At 40.4% G+C, this 25,898-nt stretch overlaps 1 protein-coding gene across 7 annotated transcripts in view; it reads left to right on the top strand.

Annotated features, from left to right (window-relative positions):
* Nucleotides 1-25,898, top strand: part of btsz (bitesize) — a 71,913-nt gene that overhangs the window by 5,080 nt on the left and 40,935 nt on the right. For 6 of the 7 annotated variants that reach the window (XM_030382296.2, XM_089256067.1, XM_089256068.1 and 3 more), the window contains exon 2: nt 14,014-14,873. In XM_030382296.2, the coding sequence (XP_030238156.2) occupies nt 14,383-14,873 (491 nt within the window). In that variant the 5' untranslated portion in view covers nt 14,014-14,382. Of the gene's footprint in view, nt 1-14,013; nt 14,874-21,682; nt 22,105-25,898 lie in introns of those variants that run through there. The other variant, XM_089256069.1, reaches the window with a different exon arrangement.

Below are 25,898 nucleotides of genomic sequence, written 5' to 3'. Positions count from 1 at the left end.
TCTTATAGTCTTCACGGATCAAGTCTGCTTTGATCATAAAAGCTGCCATATGAAATAATAAAAAGTAATATTCAAACTTTAGATATTTCTAACATATTTCTCAACATATTTCACAGATTTTACTCCCAATATCTGCGCATATTGCCGAGTCTAGCTAGAATGCTTAAAGCAACAGCTCAGCTAAAGCGCAGCTATGGTAGCAGGATATCTCCTAGCCAAGTATATCTGCAAGCTGCTTAGAGAGCTCTTACTATTTTTAATTACTTCTGACCCAGTTTCGTGTGCATTATAAACTGCTGGCTGTCAGAGTCACAACTAGTTGCGTGACAGCTTTGATCTGATGCAGCAGCATCCACTTACTAAAGTTGCGCATACGCCGCGTGAGCCGCACAAAAATATGCGACGGAGCAGAAATGTCGCGCTTTCGACTTTCTGCCCGCAAAGCAAATTTTTAGTCATTTTAGTCATTTGCAAAATAAGAAAAAAATGTTTCATTGTTTGCCTTCGCCTCTCGCCCATGTCGCCTGCTTTGTTGATTTGATATAAAAAGCATAAAGGAAAAAGAAAAAAAAAAAAAAAGAAACGAAGAGATGCTTGCCATTTTGACATGAAATAATCAAATTGTCACAATGTTCGCGGCTTGCCGTAAATTTTATTTGATACCCACAAAAGCGGCAACAGCTCTCTGGAGGAGGCCTGGATGGGGGCAAATATGTGAAAAGGATTTCAAGCAGCGACCTTCAAAGTTTTCACAATTTCCATATTTTCGGCTGGGAGCCACAGAGCGTATGCGTAATGCATGATGCGTTGCCTGCTTGGGGCTGGCTACGCTGGGGCCAATTGATTTGTGGTGCTTAACGCTTTGCATATTTCATGGCTGAGCATAAATATGCGCACTGTTTATTTGGCTGATTAAGCGTCCAATGGCGAATTTGTGTCGGCTGTAAAATTGACAAACAAATTTGAGATGCCTAATAAATGGCGGCACATCTCCAAGATTGACAGCCACTGGCCGACATCGACATCGACCTCGGCCACAGACAAATGGCCAGCTAGCGGGGCAAGCACAGCCACCAGCATCCAGCCGACAGGCAGACGAAACAATATGAGCTAGATGCCCAGATACAGATACAAACACGTACACAGATACACACACACACACACACATTGATACAGATATCGATTTAATCATTAGTGCTACAGCTGACAGGCTTTGGCTTTAGCTTTGGCTTTAGCATTGGCTCTGCGCTCCACCCCAACAGAGTTGGAGTGCTAACGGAATGAATTTACATTTTTATTGCACGCCCCAAAGCACTCGTGGCTGCCTCCTCCGTATATCGCGCCCTCCCCCCTACCCTGGCGGCACGCAGAGTTTACAGCAGCGCATTGCGTGCCTCGCCGGCCAGTCCACAAAATGTGTTAATGCCATTAGTGATGTTGCGCCATCAATAATTATTATTATTATTTTTCGCCCGGCATTGCCCAATATGCAATTACAAATTAATTAAAACAATATATGCACGCTAAAGCATGTAAATAATATGCAACATGAATTATTCATGTTCCCATTATAGTTTTATGTTTTAATTATTTCTGTTCGCAATTTCCCCTGGATTAGGCTCAGTTCGTACTTTGGCTATGCTTAATGTTTGAGCATCCCATCTCTGTCTCTCTCTCTCTCTCTCTCTCTCTCTCTCTCTCTCTCTCTCTCTCTCTCTCTCTCTCTCTCTCTCTCTCTCTCTCTCGTGTTATGCCGTAAGCGTTCTTTTGTTGTTCAAATCTCTTCTTTGTTGGCTTCTCGTTTTGCCTGTTCAGCTGAATTATATTTTCTGAATTTCTATTTTGCTTTGCTATGGCTTTTGGCAACGCTTTTGGCTTTCATTTTTTGTGTTTTGTGTTTTGTTTCTGATTCGGTTTTTAATTGAATTCCTTCTTTGTGCTTGCCCTACAACACTTTTCATAGCTTAATCTTTGCTTATTTCCGTATCTGTTTCGGTTCATTGTTTGCTTCTCCCTTTAACTTAATTATGGAAAATCAATTGTGCTTCTCAATTCATCTCTGTTTGTTTACAAAAATTACAAAGACTAATAAACTATAACATTTTTGTTATTTAAACTCACTTTTTTACACCTTCAACTGCTTTCGCATTCTCTTTGTTGTTCAACCAAGATTAGAGCTCATCTTTTGAGCTTTCCTTTGTTTGCTTCTCTCTTAAATTCACTGACAATTTTCTTTCTTTAATTCTTACATTTTTACTTGTCGCTTTATATTCCAGCTTCTCATTGCAGTCTCCTGTTGATTCTAAGCTTGTTCTACCTATTCCATTACTCACATGTTTTATTATCCTGTTTTGAGCCTGACATTGACCTTGAAATTGCGTTTGCTTTTCATAAATTTGGTTGATTTTCTTCTGTTTGCATTGCGTTATTTGATTTGCTTCGCGTCCCACATCTTTTCATTTGCTGGATTCCATTGATAAAAAAGCTTTTCAATAATTTTGCGACATGCGTCAAATTTGCAGTGCATTAAAGTCGCTTGAAGGCTAAACGACTTTTTAAGGAGCTGTCGCGCATTTCCTTTCAAGCTGACGTGAATTTATGATATGGATTCCAATCTTGGTCGCAACTAAACTCAGTTCAGCCCACACTTTATGCAACTCTCCGCCACCCTATATATGTGTATGTGTGTCTGTATTGTCAGAGACATTTAAAGATTGATGCCTTTATATATCCGTTAGTAATCTGCCAAGTTGTGTGCGTACCCGTACCCGTATTTGTTTGACAGCCATTCGGCCAAGGAGTCAACCAAGCCAGCCAGCAATTGCTCTCTCACGCTCTCTCTTCTCTCCCACTCCCTCTCTCCCTTTCCTTTCGCAGAGTGTGTTTGCGTGTATGCACTTTGTGGTTGGCTTTTAAGTTCCCTTTATGCTTGTTTAATCACTCGAAATGGCATTGCATGCGTTGAGCCCTCGCTTCAATGTGCAAAAATTGCTTTTAAACCTATTGCTTTAATTGATAATACCCTCACTCATCCTTGCCTCACTCAGCTGGCTGGGCATACTTGCCCACATTTTTCTGTTCGCATATATGTATATGTATTTATATATACTTTTGCTGGGCTTTGTTTGCGCAGACATTTTGATTTATGAGTTTACGATGGGGCCCGGCACCAAAATTGAAATTTCACAAAAGTATATGAAAAAGAAAATACAGAAAATGAAAACGAAAATGAAAATGGAAAAAACCTGTTGGATAAAGAACAGCTCACAAACAACAGGCTCAGCCCTAATGACAAAGACAAGGCTGCCAGGCATAAAAACTTGTATATGCGTATACTTGATACACACACACACACACACACACATAAATACACATAAATCTATATGCGTACTCGCCTGTATGGCCATCTAGCTTTGAGCTTTTAATATGAAAATATATGCGCTTCTATTATGCCTTGCGGATAATTTTAGCATACGCTCTGCGCACTAAGGCCGAGGGGGAAAATCACTAATGAGTCTAAGGGAGCGTCGGCTCCATCAGGGCTGAGTGCGAGCCCCTGTCTATGCGGCTCACAATTATGTAACGTTCATAGTTGTAAAGAATTTCCGGAAAACACCTCAAACAATTTGCCAAATTAAAAGCTTCAAATTGTCTTGATGAATCGCTATGCATGATTGATGCGTGCGCCCTACGAGCTGTCAAGCGCTGAAATACGTTTTAGCTAGATGAGAAACTGAGAATGGAGTTCAAGTTTATTAAAAAACAGAACAAATTATGTTAATGCCCAGCCCTAACAGTTAAAGTTATGTAACGAAATCGAGATTTGACACGACTTGCTGACGGCAAAATGAAAAAAATGAAAAAAAAAACAATTTTTTCCTAGAAATATATTTCATATTTTAGTTATTTTTGGTCAAATATATGTTCCGTATGCTGGTTAAATTGCAGTCAGTTGATAGTTTGACATATTAAAATAAATGAAATAAATCATTGTTATTTAAGCCTTGAATCGGTTGGTTTTAAAATCCGTCCTGGCCGTCTGGTGTCTAAGCACTATAAATTTATTTGGCTCACTTTCGATACATTTTATACATTTATTTATTCCCATTTTAACTCTCAATGGGCTTTGGGTACATAAACTCAACTGCTTAAACAGTTTTACCTGCTTAGGCAAAAATCATAGCATACTTTCGAGCGCAGACACTAAACGCATTCTGTGGGCAAATGGCTGAACCATTTTGCAGCAGTGGGCCAAAAGCAATAAACAGCTTATTGACTGCCATTTTTAGAAAATGTTTTACAAAAATGAACACAAAAGCCAATTGGCCAATGGACCAGCAGCAGCAACAGCTAGCTGGGTGTCTCTCTCTCTGTGTATGTGTGTGTGTGTGTGTGTGTGTGTTGACTGCCGCCAATCGATGGCAACATAACCAAATCGCATTAATTACGCTTCGACAATTGTTGCGCCACAAAGCTTAAATGGTGTTTAGAGAAAACTCTAACGTTCCGTCCGTGTGGCTGGTGGGTGTTGGGTGGGTTTTGGGTGGTTTTTGGGGTCTCTGGGTCGGCTGCTGGCTGGCGAGCCGGGTTGATTCACTCACCATTGCAATTTCCGGCAGTGCAGCTGAATGTTTACTTTAGCAGACTTTGCCATGTGCTCGCTGAGTCTGTTAGTTACTTAAGCTGCAATACACACACACACACACACACACACAGCATACAGCATGTTTCTCTGTGTAGCTCAAGTAACCGCATAAACGCAAACACAAACACCAACACAAGCACACTTATTCATGACTATATTGAGCAGTTCAGTTGCCCGGTTTGGCACTACATTAGCATCGTTATGAAAGCAGCCACAAGGAAAATTACGAGTCCGTTGAACAGCTGCCGCTGCCGCTGCCGCTGCTTCTGCTTCTGCTGCTGGCCATAATCTGGTTGGTATTTAATTAACGAGTTCAATGTTATGCAAAATTTGGCACAGCTGCATGATGGCTAGACCAACCGCGCACAGAGCCAGGGCGTGGCCTGGCGCCGCCCCCTTCCCCGCTCAATTGCCTGTTTCTAGCTATTCCCTCGGCGCATGTATGAGTGTGTGTGGGCTGCCTGTCAAGCGCGTCATTAACGTTCGCAAATATTTACCCTTACTGTGTGTGTGTGTGTGTGTGCGTGTGTGTATTCTTTGCATTAGTGTGAAATCTGCTGAAGCATAGCAGGTTGCCATTTTTGGGCCCATTTGTGTGCACAAAGGTCAGAGGTCAGCCCCAGATGCTGTCTGTCACCTTATTTCAAGCGTCTCAGTTCTTTTGTCACAGAAAAATGTGCTGAAAAAGCAGCAGAGATTGCCAACTGTTATGAATGCAGAGCAAACACTGCATGAATAGATGGCTTTCACACATACATATTTACTTCCGTTGCCTTGCACATGTTCTTCACGCATGTCAAGTGGAGGCATACCATTCAAGTCCATTCATTAATCAAACATATCGTTTGTGGAACGCTTAATTATCTGTTTGCTTCACAAATGTAAATAAACCAGACATTAATAGCGTGAGAGAGAGAGAGAGAGAGAGAGAGGGAGAGAGTGGGTCTTTGTTGAATTTAATCACTTGTCAACTAGGCGATTCAATGAAACTTTATTGCTTTCAGCAGCAAACAATGAAAATTAAATTCAATTTTGATTAAAAATAGATAAAATGCTGACCTGCTTGTCAATCACAAATACTACTCTGAGCAGTAGAGTCCTTAATGTCAGAGCTCGAGGCACAGCAATGTAGCCAATTTATATAACATTTAATATTAACAAATATTGTGTCAATACGCACTTCAAAAGAAGACAAAATGCTCTGAATTGGTTGTCAAATTTGACCTTTTGTTAAAGTTATACTTATATAATAAATATGTCTTTCTATTTGATTCGAAGAATAAAAGGCAATTTCAAGGATTTATTAAAAATATTAGAAAGTCCTGGGTGAATTCATATCACAGTTAATATAAGCAATTTTGTCAAGTTTATTGTTATAACAATAACAGAATGTTGGCTTTATTAAAAATAAGAGAAAGCCCTTAACACCTAGGTAAATTCATATCACATTTAATATATGTATAAGGAATTTTTTAAAGTTCTTTGATATTAATAACTGAATGTTAACCTCCTCAAACCAAACTAAATCTTAAAGATCCTAAAGACTTACTGAATATTCAGCCTCGTAACGTCGTACAATGACGTTCCGTATCCCAGCAGCATCTCAATAAAAACATTCCGCATGCTTAACACAATTTGGCATTGCCTTAAGTTCATTATTTATTGAGCGAGCGCTTCAATTTGTATTGGCAATTAGTATTTCAGCGGCTCTCAAACAACAATTTAATTGCTGTTCTCTTTCAAGTGAACACTTTTGATTCTCCATTAACCGCAAATTGATTTCAAAATTAATTAATCCGCTTTTCCTATGAATTTTTGCACACAAAAAAAAAAAAGAAGTAAAACAAAACCAGAAAACAGGAAAAATATGACCAACAGCTTAATACATGCCACGCCACTTGCCTCTTCTATTGCGCCACACACCCCCACTCTTTTTTTATGCACTTTGACCTACATTTAGTGCTGGGCTAGGGGCGAACGGGTTGATGATGCTCAGATGGGCCCAGCTTGCTTTGTTATCTGAATAAATCATACGACGTGTGTGCCATAAGACCGCTGAATAAACATGCTAACAAACACAAACACTCACACACACACACACCTAGCCACACGCGAGCAAACGCGCACAGACAATGTCAACCAACGGGTGTGTGTGCGTGTGTGCGTGTGTAAAGTAGCCAGCTGGCAGGAGACGGCTTCTTATCCTGCGCATCACTTTGTAGTGTGCAGTGGCCTGCTCAACGCTTAATGCGTAAAAATAAAACAAAATATTGCCACATTTATAATGTTGTACATGCTTTGTTGTCTAGGGCATGTTTCTATATTTGTCATCTTAATGCTAAATTATATTTTTATATCACGGATTTACTTTCCCATTCGCAGCTTGCTCTAGCTCTTAACTTATTAGCTCAATTGTACATAAAATACAAGAGATATTTTATAATATTTTTTTTTTTCTAAATTAGTACTTTAATTTTAATATATTTCTATATATATTAAATTTATTTTTAATTTTAAAATTTGTAATTTTAAATTCATATCTTAAATTTTCACTTATTAACTTATTATCTCAAATATGTATACTGAAGGAGATAATATTTTTTTTTTTTTAAATTTATTTTGTATATGTTAAATATATTTGCATATATATCTTATTTTTATTTTTTAAATTTCAAATTTTTAATTAATTAAATTTCATTTTAAATTTTTCCTTGATTTCAGATTATTTATTTTTACCACTTGAGGCTATTGTAATTATATAATTAATATAAGCTATATATACATATGTATATCCTTATAGTTATATATCACTTTCATATATCAAGAATTTGATCCCAGCTGCATTTACTTTATATAATTTATTTTAATTTAAAAATGTTTATTTCAAGTAAGTTCACCTTGCTTAAAGTGTCACTCAATCATTTAAGAATCACACACACACATAGGTACATTGCCCTTGCTCCACTGTGCGTGTTGCAGTTTTAATGTCATTTTCTCTCATTTTTCCCTCTTAACTCACAACGTTTTGTCTTTGTATTTCTCTTGTTTTCAGTGCTGAACTCAACGCTGATGAATTTTATACCAGTTAAGTGGCTTGGGTCCACCTTTGCGGTGGCTGTTGATGCTGTTGCTGCCCCGCCCACAGCCACTGTGGGTAAACATTTGTGATTCAGCACCGTTGCGGCTTCTGCTTCACTTAACCTTTTACTCTTGTGTGTGTGTGTGTGAGTGTGTGTGTGTGTGTATGACAGCTGGCAGCTGGCCGTAGGCAGGAGACTGAAAACAGAAGCCAGCCGGCAGTCCGCCAACGGTAGTTGCTAGTTGAGCCACTTCGTTTGGCTCATTACCGAGCCGGCCAGGCTCATAATATTGGCCAATATGTTGGCCGGGCATGGCAACTACTATTTTCAAATATTAATGCTAGTCATTTGTATGCCTTCGATTTGTTGTCGCTTCCGGGTTGCCTCTGAAGACCCATCGGACTCGACTCGACTGTTCTATTTTGGAAAGTGGTTCAATTATTCAACTGCTCATGCGAATGCATATTTAAGTATTCCTCGAAGCAACTCCTCGTCTCTGTCTCTCTCTCTCTCTCTCTCTCTCTCTCTCTCTCTATCCATCTGCCGGTCTTGAGAGGCGAATCACGTGCAAGTACAGTTACAAATTCATTTGGGCAGCTCTGTGCCCAATGCCCCAATATGCAATGCCCCATTGATTGTGGGGCTTTCAGCTACCGATTAGAATTACATTAGAATGACATAAAATCGATATAAACCAAATTAAACTCCCTTCATAGGACGGCACTCAAAGGCCTAACCTGTCCAACACGTATTAAATTTGGCTAAGGAATTATCTAATTAAAGTGCAACTAGCCTGATTAGATTTCCCTTAAAATTATATAAGTAATTTGTTTATTATTTTTCTGTATACTATTTCTCTATATACTATGCATAAAGAGACTCCCACTTAATTTATTCCACTGCTCCTGCAATGAGAGATAAGTTCACAGTAAATTGCAATTGTATATTTAGCAAAGTTAAGTTCAACCTCTTCTATTTCCTGTAAACGATTGAAGGCTCTGTTGTTGTTGTTGTTGCTCATCCACTTGTTGGCAAACAACGTAAACAAAACTTTAAACTTGAAACTTTTTGGGCGCAAATTTATTGAGCCACTTCAAATCTGATTAGGCTACTTCGGATACTTCGCTGTTCGCTTCAAAATATTTTGGGTTAAATTTGCAGCTTAAACACGATTAAAATGTGATTTAGTTGAAATTAACCCGCGCTTAGTTTAATACATTTATACCTTTTATAAATGATTTATGCAACATCAAATGACTCTACATGGCAACATGCTGTATGAAAAAAACAATGAAAAATTTCAATATCAATGTATCCACATTTCATTTAGAAGCAGATCAAATATTAACGAGTGACCTTTGGTTGTAAAATTTATAAGCTAAAATTACTATGAAATTACACATGCAAAAAGGAATTTTCTAACAAAAAATCACATATTTACAATAGGTATTATTATTATTTTTTTTTTTTATTAATTTAAACAAATATCTTCATAAATCATACGCATCTCATATTACCTATTTATATGCATATTAAGGATTTCAAGTCTCTGACTGCTCTCATATACAAACTCCAAATCACTTATCTAATCAGATATCAATTGTGGCACATATAATTAGCGCTGCTTTAACGCTGTTAGAGACAGAGAAGAAAAGCATGTACACAATTTACACACAAATAAGCAATTTGATTAGAATAAAACATTACTGCTTGAATTTAATGGCCGCACGGCCTATGCGTATTTCAGATTCTATCTGCAGCTCATGCCATAAATTCGAGCGCCTCACATGTCTTCATTTGACGCGGCTGTCGCGGCGCCTCCACACGCCCCCCGCACGCCCACAGGCCGAGTCGTGTAGCTGGAACTTAAAGTAGACCAGGCCGCGTCAGCGACAAGCTTGTCGACAAGCACTTGACACCAGCAACTTATCCATAGATACTTATGAATGAGACCGGTAAAGAGCAGCCTGTCTGTCTGTCTCTGTGTGTGTGTGTGGGGGGGGTGGAGGGAGTGTGGCAGTGTGTGCGTGCATTTGTAGCAATGCCTAACGTTTATTTTATAGTATGTAATATATGCGCCATTTGAGCAGAGTTTAAGGATTTGTGTGAGGAGGGGCACACGAGGGCAGAGAAGCGCAACAGAACTGCACACACACACATACACATACACACACACACACACACACTGACAATATGCTATTACACACATTGTTGAGCAAAGTGAGTCTATATTTGTCAGAGTTTTTGCTAAACGACTTGACATTGATTATAGCTTTGTGGTGTTCCTGTACTTAATACTCTTCTAGCCATGGCGAGTGAGTTCTTCGCTTTCGACTTGTTTGCCTGGAATTGTTGAGTGTGCAGTTGCCAAGCCAAGTCAAGTTCTTAAGCCACTGGTATTCGGAGTGTTTGGCATGTGGGTCTTAAGGGTCGACTTTTCAAGGCATTAAATACTTATTTATTTATATTTGTTAGTAAAGTATTCCCGGCAATATTTTTAACAGACTTTGACCTAAATTGTTTAACAATTTTCAAGTGAAATTCTTGAGTAAAATATGTAGGCATTTTTGATAAAACAAATATATAAAAATGTGCTCACGAAACATCATCCCAGAGTGGCTAACAGCTAATTAGCTAAAAGCCAACTATTTTTAAATGGCTCTGTCAACTATGACCTTCTTCCATAAGTGGCCTGTGCCTTGGGTAGGCCGAGTTCTCGTAGTTTCAGACAGCCATGACTGCATAAATAAATTATTTATGTATTATATGTATTCGTTTTTAAATATTTTTATACTGAATGTCATTTATTGTAAAAGAAATAAATATATATAGTCTGTGCTCTCCTCTGTCACAATTCAATTGATATCAGCTTTGTAGCATGTTTACTTGCCTTCTGGGCGGCTTTTCTCATTTCTTTTTCCCCCGTTTAGGAACACAACAACACTCACTTTGGCATTGTTGTCGACATTGTCAACATTACTTCCGATGCTTTAGCATTGACCCAGTCGTATTTGCACAGATTCTACAATGCTGATGCTCGCCTGCATACATATGTGACAGTGACACTGAAATGTTGCCTCTATTTCTATACGATTGTTTATTCATGATGTCCGCTGTCGCTGCTGCCGTTGCTGCTGCTGCTGCCATTGATGTTACTGTTGCTGTAGCTGCGTTTCAGGGTTTTTACCTTTTTCGCCTGTACAACATGACGTATGAGCAATGTGCATTTAAATTTCAAAGCGGAAACTTTTAACCTGCCTGCTGCTGCCTGCTGCCTTCCTGCTAACTGAAATTGATTTGTGTGTTCGAGTTCAATTCAATTACGAGCAACTAGCTCATCTGCCACTGAATTGGCCTAAAAATAGCCAAGTTGGCCCAAGAGCCTGGGACTTGTGTCCTGTGACTGACATGAAATGCTGTGCATGGCAACGCATTCGTTAAATGGATATTTTTGTACAGCTATGTGCTTAATTTGCTTGTCTGGCTTGTTGCGCATTACGTGAGGTGAGTTCCATTTAAAATGCAGCAAGTGTGAAGCGAAATGGATGGATGCCATTATCCCGGCCATCAGAGCCAACAATAACAATAATGGCATTGTGCTCAGTTTATTGCATGCGTGTGCATCTTTCATATTTTCAATAAGACAAGCTGAACGATGAGCCCGGATGGCGCACGCTGTCTTCGGGCTGGCGGCGTGCAAATGCTTAATTACATTTGCCCCACACGCAGTCACGGCACGAGGGTGTCCGCTCGGATCTGGGATCTGTTGCTCATGCGTTGCTGCCTGCGCATCCATCATCGAGGCGTCAGGATAATAGGCAGCCAGCTTCGTCGTATACTCTCCTCTTCTGTCCTGTTCTTGCTCAGCGTATTCAGGATGCATGCTGCCTAAGCATCCAGTGTCGAGTGTGGCGCGTTTTGCTGCCTTTCAATTGATATTGCATGTCTTTGCCGTCAGTCAGACGCACACACGCAGACGTCGCACTCCCCCGCTCGCGCTCATCTGTAAGGCATTTTCAATTTTCAACTTTGTTCATCCACGTTTCCAGTGGGCGCTGTGCTAGGTAACGTTACAGCGACGACGGCAACAGCATTTCCGCTTTAATCACAAGTCTCTGTGTGTGCGTGTGTGTGTGTGCGTGTGTGAGAGTCGATAGAACAGTTGGACTTTGCATGCTAGCGCTCTGGTGTATTCCATTTCCGTTCCGCCCCCCTGGCCATGGCTCCCGATTGTTGTTTGAGGTCCCTTTTTGTGCCTTGGCTGGTGGCACAGTTAAACTGTCATTGTCATTTAAATGTCTCTTGACTGTTGCTGCTGTCATTGTTCTTTCAGTTACTGTAACTTTGTATGGCACAAACACACACACACACACACACAATCTCACAATCGTATAGCTGTAACAGGCACTCACTCGCATATGCCCACACATTCATCACATTAAATTGATTTTTTTCCCTCGTTTGTTTCAACTAACTGGTTCTCGTTAAGGCTTAGGGCTAACCGTACGGCTATATGTAGGGATGCTTGACTGTGTGTGTGTGTGGGCAGTGCATTCCTAGCTAGTTTTCAGTTTATTTATAGCGTTTTAATTAATTTTGCAAAGCTTTGCAGGTAACTATGAAGTGGTGGCATTTTTATTAAGGCCCACACAGTTGTGTAAAGCCTTCGGATATAGCATGATTTTTCCCTTAGCAAGATTTTCAATAAAAAAAAAAAAAAAAACGAAACAAATTTTTATAAAAATGAGGAGAACTGAGGACAAGTTCAAATTTGTATTCCATTTTTCTTGAAATTTGTTTCTTCAGCCATTTGTTTAGGCTACGCTTTTAAAACACAGTAAAGCCTTGCTTCTTGGTATTTTGGCAGAAAGGAAAACTTTCACAAACATTCTAGGAAACTCAGAAAGATCCCTAAGATACCCATTGTTTATATTTAATACTTCCGATGTTTCTTTTTTATTTTTTAATTTTTAAAATTTCCTTTAACTGCATGCATGTTCTTTTCATTATTATGATTATTAATTATTTTTTTTTTTTATTTAGTTGAACATATTTTTTAAATTTAATTTGATTCAATTATTAATATGAAAAAAGAAGCTTACACTTAAGCGTTTAATAAATACAAGTTAATACTTTTTCCATGTATATTAAAATATATTTATGCAATAAATACAAGTTAAATCTCCTTTTTTTTATATTTAAATACATTTTGTTCAATTTATTGGCGCAATAATTGCCAGCTATGGCAAATTGAGGCAATATTTGCCGTAATTTATGAACAATGCATTAAGAGGGCTTTTATTTGTATTTAAATATGCTTGACGTTAATTAAACAGTTGTTTCAGTTTTATTGCAATTTATCATTTGTTTTTTCTTTTCCGTTCCTATTTATGTTTGACATTGTAATTCGCTTTTAATGGAAGCCCAAGCACATGCGTGTGTGTTATCAGACGTTAGATACAAACATACACACACGCACACACATAACCACGAGAGCTTACTAACTAACGTTCAAGTTTGTTGTGGCTGCCACAACGAACCGTCAATCTATGCCACATGAAATTTTTTTCGACTGCCTCATGCTGTGCCTCTCTCTCTCTCTCTCTCTCTCTCTCTGTCTCTCTCTCTCTGCGTGTGCTGTGCATTGCCGTTTTGAATTGATTTTGGCTATTTTTATTTTTATTTTTATTTTTGTCAGCACACTGATATGCTCAATATTATAACTGAATTTTCCTTTCGAAATGTCAAACGTTTTGCTGTTCCTCCCAGTTGCACTTCGGGCTCCGCTGTGCTTCATATTTTAGCACTTAAGAGCGCACTTCGGGGAATTTAAAGAAAACTGTTCTGGTTGCCCCAAAGCAACTTGCAGAGAAAGAGAAACGTAGGTAATCTAATAGAAATGAATACAGGTCTGTAAATGAACCAGAAGTTGCACATTGCCAAGATTCTGGATGCTCCCTTAAATGGTGCTAAAAGTGCGCCCAGAGGTATGCAACATTTTTGGCTAACGACTTTAAGAGCAAGCAACGATGCAAACTTGAAATTGTAGAGTTGGTAAGCAACATTATATTGTCACTAAAGATAAAAACTTGTTTATATTTACAACTAAAGTTTTTTGAAATAAAAATATACTATTATAAGAGAGTCAAGAGTAAAAGGAAAACCCAATGAAAAAGAAAAGCGAAACTCTGCAGATATATATTTCACTCATTCGATTTTAACTAGAAATTTCGTCGCTTTGAAAATATTTTATGATAAATAATTGTCTGCCTTTTACGTATTTTACAGGTCTTAAATTGATAGCCGAGAAGGCAGCAACTGTTATGCGATCCTTTAAGCACTGCGGTACTAATTCGTAGAAGCAAAAAAAAAGTAAGCCACAGCCTCAACCACAACAACACCCACAACAACAAAAACAATTACCAAGCTGTACCGACAAAGGCGGCAACCGAATCGGCTTATTGGAGTGTGTTTGGGGATCTTGCAGTTGACAGCGGCGCAAAGAACAACAAAGGCAAGCCCACGCACACTCCCAAAGAGAGAAAAACACACAGATACACGCACACACACACGCACACGCACACAGACACACGGACAGCTAGATAAAACGAAACTCAAAGGACAGCAAATAGGGAAAACTCCGTGAACCTGTATAGTATGTCAAGTGGACGCAGTGCACGCCTACCGCCCACGCCCACGCCCACGTCCACGCAGAACGCCAACAACAAGCACCGCGTGGCAGCTGCAACATCCGCCGTAGCAGCAACGGCAGTCGGTGAGCCCAACAGCAACAACATGCTGCAATACAGCAGCGGCAATGCAACAGCCAACGGCAGTGCTGGCACGGCGTCGGGCTTAGGCGTAAGCGGCCTCCAGATGGCCTCCATGAACATGGGCATGGGCAGCATGTCGAGCGGCATGCTGCCAAGCGGCTTTGGCCTTGGCCAAATGTCCGGCGGCGTCAGCACTGCGACGAGCGACGTGGGAACCGACAGCATACCCGGCGAGACCATCGATGCCCTGGGCCCCGAGCTGGCAGTGGCCACCTCGCAGGTGCTCGAAAATTTGTCGGAAAACGAGCGGAAGATGATCATTGAAGTGCTCAATCGGGATGAGTCGGTGCGGCAGCGCGATGCGACCAGGATAATGTGAGTACCAGCAACTAGCCCTAATTGAAAACGTCCTGGCCCAATGCTGCCTTAAAGCCTCTGTGTACAAATCTATCCCGAAGAGGACGCTTGAAAAGCACTCGAAGCTGAATTATCATTTAATTTGTTTACTTTTAAGTTGAATTGCCACTTGCAACTAGGATTAGGATTGGGTTCGGCAGAGTACAGCTCTTAACGAATGTATGACAGATGAAATGGTCTGTGTAAATGGCTTCTCTATCATCTGGGTTTCCGGGCGCCCCTCACACATTGACATAAACAGCTGCTCATGGCAGTGGCGCTGCTGTTCCAGCCAATTAACCTGACCATTCGGTCTGCCCTTAACGGCTCAACTATCCACCTCCCTCGGGCTTTATAGCTGCCCGAGTGAGTATTTCCGTGCAGTCATATTATTTTGGCTATTGGCACTTGTCGCAGCAAGGTGAACCAGCTATATTGGCTATCAAAGCCAGCCAATTCCCTCTGACTTCACTGGCTTCAGCGCTTGGCCTGTTTGGTGGTTCGCCTGTGGCAAACACTTTTTGGCCACTGCGACGAGCTTCGATCGGGCTTAATTGCTTTTCGTGGCAGCTTTAAATTGAAAATAGAGCAATGCTGCATCATGTAGGTGAACTGAAAGCGCTAACTCTCAGGAAATACGAAACATTCTTAACTGTTTGAACTATTAATTATTGAGTATTGTTTTCATTCTCTGTTGAAGAGAGAGAGAGAGAGAGAGAGAGAGAAGTCAAAAGATAAACAATTTCCAAGGCAATTTCACTGAAATTTTTATAATTTATTGGAATTCTGCCGCATCGATTGGTTAATTTAATAATTGAAATATTTAAAGATGCTTTAATCAGTGCTATCTGCTCTGGGCACTCACTTTTCGCCTTTGTTCTGCGCATCTTTTAATGTTAACTTAATTAAAAGCCACGAAATGCCTGAGCCATTAAACCATAATTATATACAATATGCAGAGTTTGCTTTTGGCTTTGAGTGCGTGTATGCTCGCATGTGTGTGTGTGTGTGTGCTCGTATGATTTTTTAATTAAATGTCGACAGAGCTGTTTGGCAGCTGCAACACGAAATGCCAGACTGCAGCACACGCATATAAAAATCTGACGTTAATGCATTTAGTGATGGCCAAGTGGCTGCGCTGTGAGTTTCTTAAATTTGCCAAGCTGCAAGCGCCACAAATGTGTCGCACCTTGCGTAAGGCCACAATTTACTACCTTATTCACGTGTGTGTGTGTGTGTGAAGCTGCGGCTTCTGTGCGACAAATAACGCGCATGCCTCTGGCGCAACCCCCTCCCTCCGAATAAACTCGTGCTGAAGCCCAATGGCAGTTTTCGGCTCAAGGCAGAGCTTAGCTCCTTTTGCCGCCTGTGACATTCAATTGATATGCGCGAAAAATTGTTTTCGCTTCGTTTAAGCGGCTTTTGTTCAATCGGATCCCCTATGTCACTTGCGATGCGAACGTTTCTATTCACTGGAAACCATTGTTCTCCAGCCCGAACCTAAATCAAACGCATCTGACATTTTACGCTCCATTCGTGTGAGGTTTATATTGTTTGTTGGCCATTTTCCAAAACCTAGACCAACAGCAAATTCGCATTTTATGTGCTCTAGAGCCATTGAAAGCGTGTAATTGTTGAAAGGCATTAAGGAACACATTCTTAGAAACTCTATTTTACTTTCTCACTCTCAGTGCTTTCTCTCGGTCTCTTTCAGTTTCCATTTGTTGTCAACAATTCTTTTCTAGTTTTCCTGAAATTATTTTTTATAAATTTGTAGATCATCAGACGGCTTAGACTATCTATTTCTTAAGTTCTCTCTCTCTCTCTCTCTCTCTTGCACTCAGCTTTGCTTTCATTTGGTTGATTTTCTGCAGAGTTGGGCTCAATTTGTATGTGATGTATGTATGTATTTTAGTTGCGTGTCGACATGTTTTTGCTTTTAGCCAGCTCTCGATACACAGTTTGAGTATTGGGTTAGCACTCTAATGGCGACTTATGGCGACATGTAGGTAATCAATTGAAAAAATATTAAATAACTATATACAACAGAAGACCAGCTGCCCAAAGAGTGCCTGACTATATCTTATATATTGATGGGGTTTAGTATGGCATACCAAGTTTTACATTTTACACCATCTAGTTCAACCCTTTACTTGATTGGGTTTCACACTGTTTATGCCAATATCAAAATGATTGACTAGCTGATGCCCTGTCACTGGGAATAAGCTGCCATAATTTAAGAATAAATTAGTTAGAATGATAAACATCTTTCTTCGAGCGGAATCCCTAATAGAAATACGAAATATTATGGGTATATAAATTTTCAATTTATTTCGAATTTCACATTTATCAAACTTGAGCCAGGGCCAACATAAATTTGACAGCAAATAGAGCAAACGCGTCTTGTATATTTGACTTCAATTAAAGAGCCGTCAGCAGGGGCTCTATGTATTGCGACATGGTATACAAGTAGCTTACAATCTAAACACTTAATGCGACTTAATGCCTCGTGTGGCACAAAGTTATTTGTTTTTTTTTTTTCCCCCTCTGCTGTTCTCTATTTTATTTTATTTTAGTGCCAACTCATAAAGATTTCTATTACACAGCCAGTTCGAATAATGTGCACATAAATCCAGGGCATTGCTTTCCGTTCGGGCGTTGATTTAGTTAAAATGTGGCCGCCTTTTAGGCGCTCCTGATTGCTTAATCATGTTGTGTGCATGTGTGCGTGTGTGTGTGTGTGTGTGCGACGGAAATGGCTAAATTGAAAAACGCCACTGGAGCTGATGACCAGCAGTGAGCGGTGCGAGCTGAAAATAGCCGGCAATAGGTCAGATGATGCCATGACAACAAAGCCTGCTGCTGCCACGTTTGTTGTCCCTGGCTCAGCTGTGCCAACAAATAATGCTTTCATAATACCCCCGACGAGTGGGCGTGGGCGTGGACCTGGGCGTGGGTGGAACTTCTCTTGAGTAAGGCGCCAATAATGACGCCCGCCCACAAATGGAAGATGATGAATGAACAATATTGCTGGCTTCGGCTGCTGAGCTCACGCTTCTTCAATTGTCGAGCAACGTCTGCCAGCTGGAACTGGAGTTGGAGTTGGAGCAGCATTTAAATGTTTGCCATTTCATTATCGTATTAATCAGTAGCCGTGTTGTCATTAACATAAAGCTGTCATTAACTAAAAGTAATTAATTTTCCGACTGCTCGCCTTTACATTTCGCGACAACTCCTGCGAATTGTAGCTTGGGCACTTAAAGTTTACAACCTGGGTCCATTACGAGTTCAAGTTTTATGAGTCATAAGATATCGAATTTGCATAGGAAAAACTTTGCCCAGCTCTGACAGTGGACGACAAATGTGACTTGGTTAAGCATGTTAAATGGAGATGAACAGGGAATTAGTTCATATATTAAAGCATTTTTGATAAAGACTAGAAACCTTGCCTTGAGTTGAAGTCAATGAAATCAATACAGTGTATCTGGGCAATGAATCATAATAAATGAAGCTTAGCTCGAGGGCAACGGGACACGCGCGACACTTCATCAAGTGGCCAAGTAGCCAGGCAACGCAATTAACGCGCTAATTTGTAGCATGTGGCATATATACATAATGGATGTGTGTATGATTGACCTGTCCACAACGGACGGCTGGGCCAAGATAACAGTAATAGATACCAATTTCACATAGACACCATCCTCTCTCTCTCTCTCTCTCTCTCTCCCTCTCGCTATTTCAAACTGTCCATCAATCTTGGTCAGCCCTGAAGTGTAGCTCCCCATGATTCGGCTGAAATTCCTTTGTTGCAACTAGCGAAATGTTGTTGCCTTTTGCTGCAGGCCTTTGGCGTCTGCATCTGTTGCCGCGTAATGAGCTCCTCGAAAACTTATCTTATTTCCGTGCCCAGATTCAGGCGCGCCTTTGAGTGTGTATCTAAAGATACCTGTGTTTGTCATTTCTTTTAACTAAATTAAAATTAGCTGTTGCTCTAGAACTTTATTAACTGAGCCGCGGCCCGTCTGCCCCTCGGCCCCTCGGCCCAGCTGCCTGTCTGCCCGTCTGCCTCTCCGTCCCATCCATCCCTGCGCACTTCCACTTCATTCCTTCATTATCATCTGCTGGCATTTGATTATGTGCCACTTTGTGTGCCTCGAGACGACTCCAGCCGAGTCGAGAGCGGAGCGTGACACGAACGCAGCTAAACGTGACTCGAACAGCTCAAGTTCAGATTTCAGCGTTGACTCTGCCTGTCACTGAAGAGGAAATAGGAGCAGAGCGCACCTGAGCAGAAATATGTGTGAAGTCGTTGCTTAAGCAAATACATATATAAGGCAATTTTACACCTTGGGAACAACTTTGCTCTGCTTAAAGCGATATCGATAGTTGTAGTTTGCTTAAGCGAATAATTATGCAGTGCATTGTAATGATGATGAGATATTGAAAAGGGAATATCTATTGTTGTTAAATAACAAAAAGAGTAGGAGTGAGAAGAAGACAGAGAGGGTGAGAGTGAGTGAGAGAGAGAGAGAGAAACTTGTAATTTTTGCCAATATAGTCCCCAGACACTCCAAGTGAGCTATTCTTTTGAAGTTCTCAATATGAATATATTTTTTTACTTTTTTGGCAATCATTATTATTATATAAAATATTCAATATAATTTTAAATAAATTTTAAACTTACTCTAGTATATGTATCTCTGATTATCTCTAGACTTAATACCTGCTACGTCCCCATATAAAATTGTATTTTAATGGGTAGTTAACTTTTATTCTCATTTAGTTTTTGCTCCTTCAGCTGCCTCGTGACACGCTTCCATCTTAGGAGACCCAGAAACTCCAGCACATTGTCGTGAGGGGTCCATTTGCTCTTGCCCCTTGGTTAGTTATTTTTCTCTGCTGGTGAATGTGGCCTGGGCTGCGCTGCTTTGCAAATTTCACTTGCTAATGCTTTTGATTACTTTTAATTACAATTTGGCTGCTAGGCGACGCTGACCAACGTTCGGGGTGCCCCAAAAACTTTGCTTATGTTTATCAAACTTTTGTGCAGTCAGCTGTTACACGAGCTGCGTCTTTAAAACGCCTCGCAATAACTGTTTTTATTCAGTTATTCCGTTTTTTTTTTTATTTGGCTTTTCAGCTTGCCGTCTTTGCTGTTGGCTCTCCATAAGTTTGGCCATCGAGCGACTTAATTGGCGCTTAATGCATAAGCCCGCCCCATTTTCCCCAATCCAATGCGCCCACCTTATTAACTCGCGCCGTGTCCTTCAGTGCGGCTTACAGGCGGCCGGCTTTATCCCTGCCTGAATGCATGCAACATACGATATGCAAAATGGCTGCGACTCTGTGAAAGACAACGGCTGCCGCCAATTAGTGCCGAATATGCCGCACTCGGCGCATGGCCATATGGCGCATGCTTTTCGGCTGTCACCTTAACAATTATAATATATCGAGCAACGGCAACGGCAACCATTGCCGCCGGGCTCAGCGAGCCACGTTGCCGCATTATGTTGCTTTGGGCCACCGCATGTGGCTAACCAATTAAACTACACTGTTTAAATGTTATTAAACAATTATGATGCCTTTAAGCGCTGTCGTGACATGTTTTCTGTACAAACAGCCGCAACTTCAGCTTTGTGGAAACTCACATGCCAGCGAATGAATGTGGCTGAGTGCCAAGATAAGAGCCCATTAAGCTCATTGAATACACTACGCTAAAGCTCATTGTCAAATATGTGAATACAATTGTATTTAAGTGAATATATTGATTGGCAATGAACACACAGTTAGTGCTCATATTATTTATCTTTGCATTAAAGTTAAAGAGAGAGGATAGAATTATGAATTATATATTATTTTATTATTATTTTTATTTTTATTAATTTATGTATAATTTAATAAAATATACAACATTTCATAGTTGACAAAATTTCTATTTTCGTTTGTTTATATTATATTTATAATTTATTTTGATTTTATATTTTAATCAAATCAAAAAATATACAATTTAAAATTTCTCCCCTTTCACTTCTTTTCACATTTATTCCAAAAAAATTATTCACGTAACCAATAATCGTTTAATTTCTGTGCCATTCAAGTTTAAATTCATATAAATGCTAATCAAGCTCTTAATTAATTTTATGATATTTATTAACACTTTCGGCAAACGCAGTCAATGTTGAGAAACGCCTCGTTTGTGGCAGTGTATGAAAATATGCTGCAGAAATCACTTTGGGAACTTTTTCGCGTTTCCCGTGAACAGACTTTTACACTGGCCAGCTAGGCACGAAAATGGCAACAACAACAACAATAATAATAATAATAATAGCAACAGCAGCAGCAGCAACAACATTAAGAATGCGACTCGTCTTTCTCATGAGTGCATAATTAAAATGATAGCGACGGGCGACGTCGCGTTCTGTGGAGTTCGCGTTCTGTTTAATGATAATGCGAGAAGGGCGCCTCAGGTAGCCGCTAGGCACTGCAACGAGAGAGAGAGGGAGAGAGAGAGGCAGAGCGAGAGCGAGACTGAGCCAGGTACTGATCGCATCGCTCTCTTTCAATGTTCAACCTGTTGCTTTCAATCGGGCGTTTCAATCGAGCGAGCGTCGTTAAATCTCGGCGAACAACTCGCAGCTCAGTCAACGAACGCGTCTCGAGCTGAGCGGACGTCGTCACACGATCGCTCTGTGTAACGGTGCGTGTGTGTGTGTGTGTGTGCCTCAAGATAAAGTTATATAGAGTGTGAAAGAGAGAGAGAGAGAGAGGGCGAGTGAATGCGTGCCTCTGCGTTGCCGGTTTAAGATTTTTGTATATTTCTACCTGCGCCCGCAGAAATCGTATCTCTTATTGATATGATCCCCGATTCGACTGATATAAGCCACAAAAGTATCTAACAGATACTGCACGCCGCCCAAACGAATGCATGCCAAGCGAGCAGCAGCGACAGACGCGACATTAACCTCTAAGCAACGAACACAAGCAAAACAAAACAAAAACCAACAAAAAAGAAAAGAAACGAATTGAAGTTTTAAGATAAACGAAAGAATTTCTGTGTGCCAAGCAGAAGATAACGAAATTGGCAAAATAAATATTTAAGTTTGCCGAAAATATTATTAACCCCACGAGGCGAGAGCCATTAATCGCCCAGCGAATCCACGAACTGCCGCAGCCACAAGACACACAACAAAAAGTATCTCAATAACAAAAGGTAAAATGGAACAGCTAGAGCAACGATTGCTCTACGTGCACAATTGCGCAATTATTATAGTTCTTTTTTTTCGTTCGTTTGTTTGCAGTTGTTATTTTCCTATTATTTTCTTTTTTACTCCCGCTTTTCGTTACCTTTGCCTTTGCTTTGGTTGTATTTTCTCTACCTCATTTGCTGCACATACTCGTACTACCGAGAGTGTTGGCATCCAGAAATGCGCCATTCGGTTATGTTAACGGTCCGCGTGTAAATTTAATTAAAGCCCCAATGCGAACTTCCAGATACAAATACAAATCCAGTTGCAAACAAAGGCGCAGCCGTGCATTTGTATCTTTTAACTCTATGGCTATGTAATCTGTGTATCTGTGCGTATTTTTTGTCTTTGGCTGCTTAGCTCTTTGGCTTGCTGAAGCCGCATTACACACGCAGCTCACGCATTTCACGAATGCACCCACTCCAGTGGAGCCCAGCGGAGTCCGTTCGCATTTCTTTACGCTGTATACCTTGTGTATAATATTGTGTGTATCTGCTTTGGGCGATTGTTGTTGTTGTTGTTGTTGTTGCTTTCAACTTGACTGTGTTTGCCTTCGGCTTGTCGAACTTGGCATACCATAAATTCAGCTTAATTCTTATGCCGCACATCGACGCACGTCTCAAATGCTTTTTGTTTGTGTTTTAGCCGCCGACGCGACGCGGCTTCAAAACTTCTCGCTACCCAGTGCCAAATTGCAGTCGTTAGCCGCATATGCAAACCACATTTGATGGGTCCATCAACTTGAATGAATTTGCAATTTGGCGATTCAGATTTGAAATGTTGTTGTTGTTGCTGTTGCTTTTACTCCTGCGCTTCACACAGTAGACAGAATAGCAACAACAACAACAACGACTAGCAAGACATGACTAATGGAGCGCTGCGTCAACAGCAACAGCAAAACTGAACAACAACAAATGTATCTGTTAAGTAAAGTATCTTGTGGGTGTGAGTGGCGTTTGAGCCAACAAAGCGTTCACATTTTTCATTTTTTCATTCGTTGCTTTCTGTCTAAATAGCTCACAGATTGCCCCCATACATACCTAACGGCTGTTTATACGTATATGTACCTACTTTTATATATGTACGTATATATTTGTCGTAACTGCGCTGCGTCTCATATTGTGCGGCTCAAATTTAATTAGCATATCGCTGCACATTCGTAACTTTAGACCTTGGCTCGCAGCAGGGCGAGAGCAGAGGCAGCTGCCGCCGAAGGTAGCTCCGCTTGCTTGAAGATCAATGACATGGGCTGAAAATGAGAGCACCAAATGTAATTTGGCGGGTGGCCAGAAAGCTCTCGGAATTAATATTGAATATGCCTATGAGAATATATATTTTATTAGAATAAATTACAGATTGTATCTCTCTTACTCTTAATAGGTTTAACTTCACGTTAAGGTGGGAAATATTTGACAGACTGTTTGCTAGATTACTTCAATTATCTTTCCTCATATTAATGCTGCTCACACCTCACTTCAAATTCAATGGCCACCTGAGGCAAGTGTCATTATTTCTAGGGCTCTTTGCGGCTGGTTAGTCAAATGCCTGGCGTAGATAAGGCCGTAACGTAGCTTATCAGATGAGCACAGTTTGTGTACGATATTTATGGGCACCAGATCCGAATTGTTGGGCATTATGTCATGAGTGGGCCGGGTAAGCGCCTAGATAAGTGAGCTAGTAAAACGTATATATGCGAGTGCATTGACCATTGGCATCACGTACCATTTGAGTGTGCCAGGGGCCACAGGAGGGGTTCGCTTTAAAACTGAGCGGAAGATCACGAAAAATTGAACAGCCAGTGGATGAGTTCATTAATCATTTATGCATATTCATGTAGCTGGACGTTTGCTGTTGTGGCTGGTGCCTGTGGCCACGCCCAGGGGGTTAGAGAAACGCCTTGTTGTTTTTGCTCGGCTAACACATTTATCATTATCATTTTCAGCAGCTTTCCTTTATTCTGAGTTATTTGCGCTTGCCCTGATGCTTTTCTATTTCCGTTAAATAAATAACTCGAGCTGGGCTCGCTTTCGTTTACTTTTCGCCAGCCAAATGTGCGTATGCGTAATTTATTATAATTAAAGCATGAAGTACTGACAGTTATTAACTTTAATAACGTTATTTTCCCCCCATTTTTTGGCTCGACCCATGATATTTGCATTTTAATCAGCTGAAGCCAAGCAGCTGCCACAGAAACAGCCCAAAGTCCAAGGTATTGCCAAAAAGAGACTTCTAGCTAACTGGGACTGGGAGGGGCCAGAAATTGGACAGTTGGCGAAATCTCTAATCAAGCCAAATGCAAATTGGGTTAACTGTTATTTAACGACGGCACGAGAGAAGTCGAGAGCCACATCAAAAAGTCAACTGAGAACTCTGCGCAGAGATAAACGAGATGAGATACCACAATAAAACTCAGCCCGATGAAAGCTCAGCGAATGCGAAAGGCAATAAAGCAGCAACTCAGGCCACTAATGAAGTTGCTGTGAGCACTAAACGACATCTCTGTCGGACAGTGTAGGAAGTGTTAATGATAATGATGGGCACGTCTCAACATTGTCGCCTCTTCGTACATTAGCGCGTGTCATCGTGTGTGGGTGGCTGGCATCCACTTGTTGTTGCCCCCATTGGGGGCAGTTGGCAGTTGGCATTTGGCATTAGTATGCATTAGCATAATTTGCAGGGTTTGCTTAATGCTCATTACTGGCAGAAATTATGGCCAATACACTTGATTAATTGACAAATTATGAAATTGTACAAAAAAAATTGTTAATTACTTCTTGGTATCGTTGTTTCTTTTGAACCAGAAGTGAAGACTTTTCCTGCGATGTGATTGGCAGGGCGGAAAGTAAATGATGAAATGATTACTTTGCAATTTTCCCAGCAATTTCCTAAATCGATTTGATGAAAAATAAATTTTTTATAAAATATTCAACATTTTTAATTCCATGCGATATCGTATAGAAATATATTTTGTACAAATATATAAAAACGTTTTGCTTAATGCAAGCTAATTAAATAATTAAATAGCAGTTCTCATGCATATTACGAGCTCTTTGAATGTGCACTCGTTCGAGTTATTCACTCTGCATTCACACGTGTTAAGCAGCTTAAATGGGTTGACTAAAATTTCATTGACTGCCTTGATTTCTATGCAAGAACTTTGACATGTTGGCCGAACTGTTGGCATTCGCATATCAAAGCGAATCGCTTCTAAAGAACACAAATAGAACAAAATTATAGCTCTTTAAAAATCACATCCGTTCTGGCCATAGATCGTGAGTCCAAGCACATGCAAACTGCAATTAAACTCAAATTATCGCGCTGCCTTTAAAAAAAAAAAAATAAAATAAAATAAAACAAAACAAAACCCGATTTGGTTAAATCGTATTAAAAAGCGCAAGCAATTGAAATAATACACAAACGTGGCCTAAAGCGGTGGCGGCTGCTGCCAATAGCCGTCATTAGATGCCAATATTGTTTTTGTTCTCTGACAAATTCAAAAGCGCCAAATACGCTGGGAAACTCAACTCGAGAATGTGACGGAAAAAAAAAGATCTGTAAATAAGCAGCGAAAAAACGAGGCTGATTTTAATCAGTCGATGATTTTTGTCTCTCTCTCCCTCTACCTCTTTGCTGTCACAAGCGGAATGAAGAGTGAGGGGGGCGAGGCTTGGGGGCTGAGAGTTGACAACGATGAATCAGAAGGCGGTCAGCGGAAACGCAGCTGTAGCCGCTTTTTCAATTGAGAACCGAGAATCGAGAA

The sequence above is a fragment of the Drosophila navojoa genome, chromosome 2 (genome assembly GCF_054131105.1).
Source record: "Drosophila navojoa isolate 15081-1374.11 chromosome 2, UAZ_NAV_1.0, whole genome shotgun sequence".
NCBI lineage: Eukaryota > Metazoa > Arthropoda > Insecta > Diptera > Drosophilidae > Drosophila > Drosophila navojoa.
Note: the sequence above shows the minus strand (reverse complement) of the source record. Positions and strands in the feature narration are given on the sequence as shown.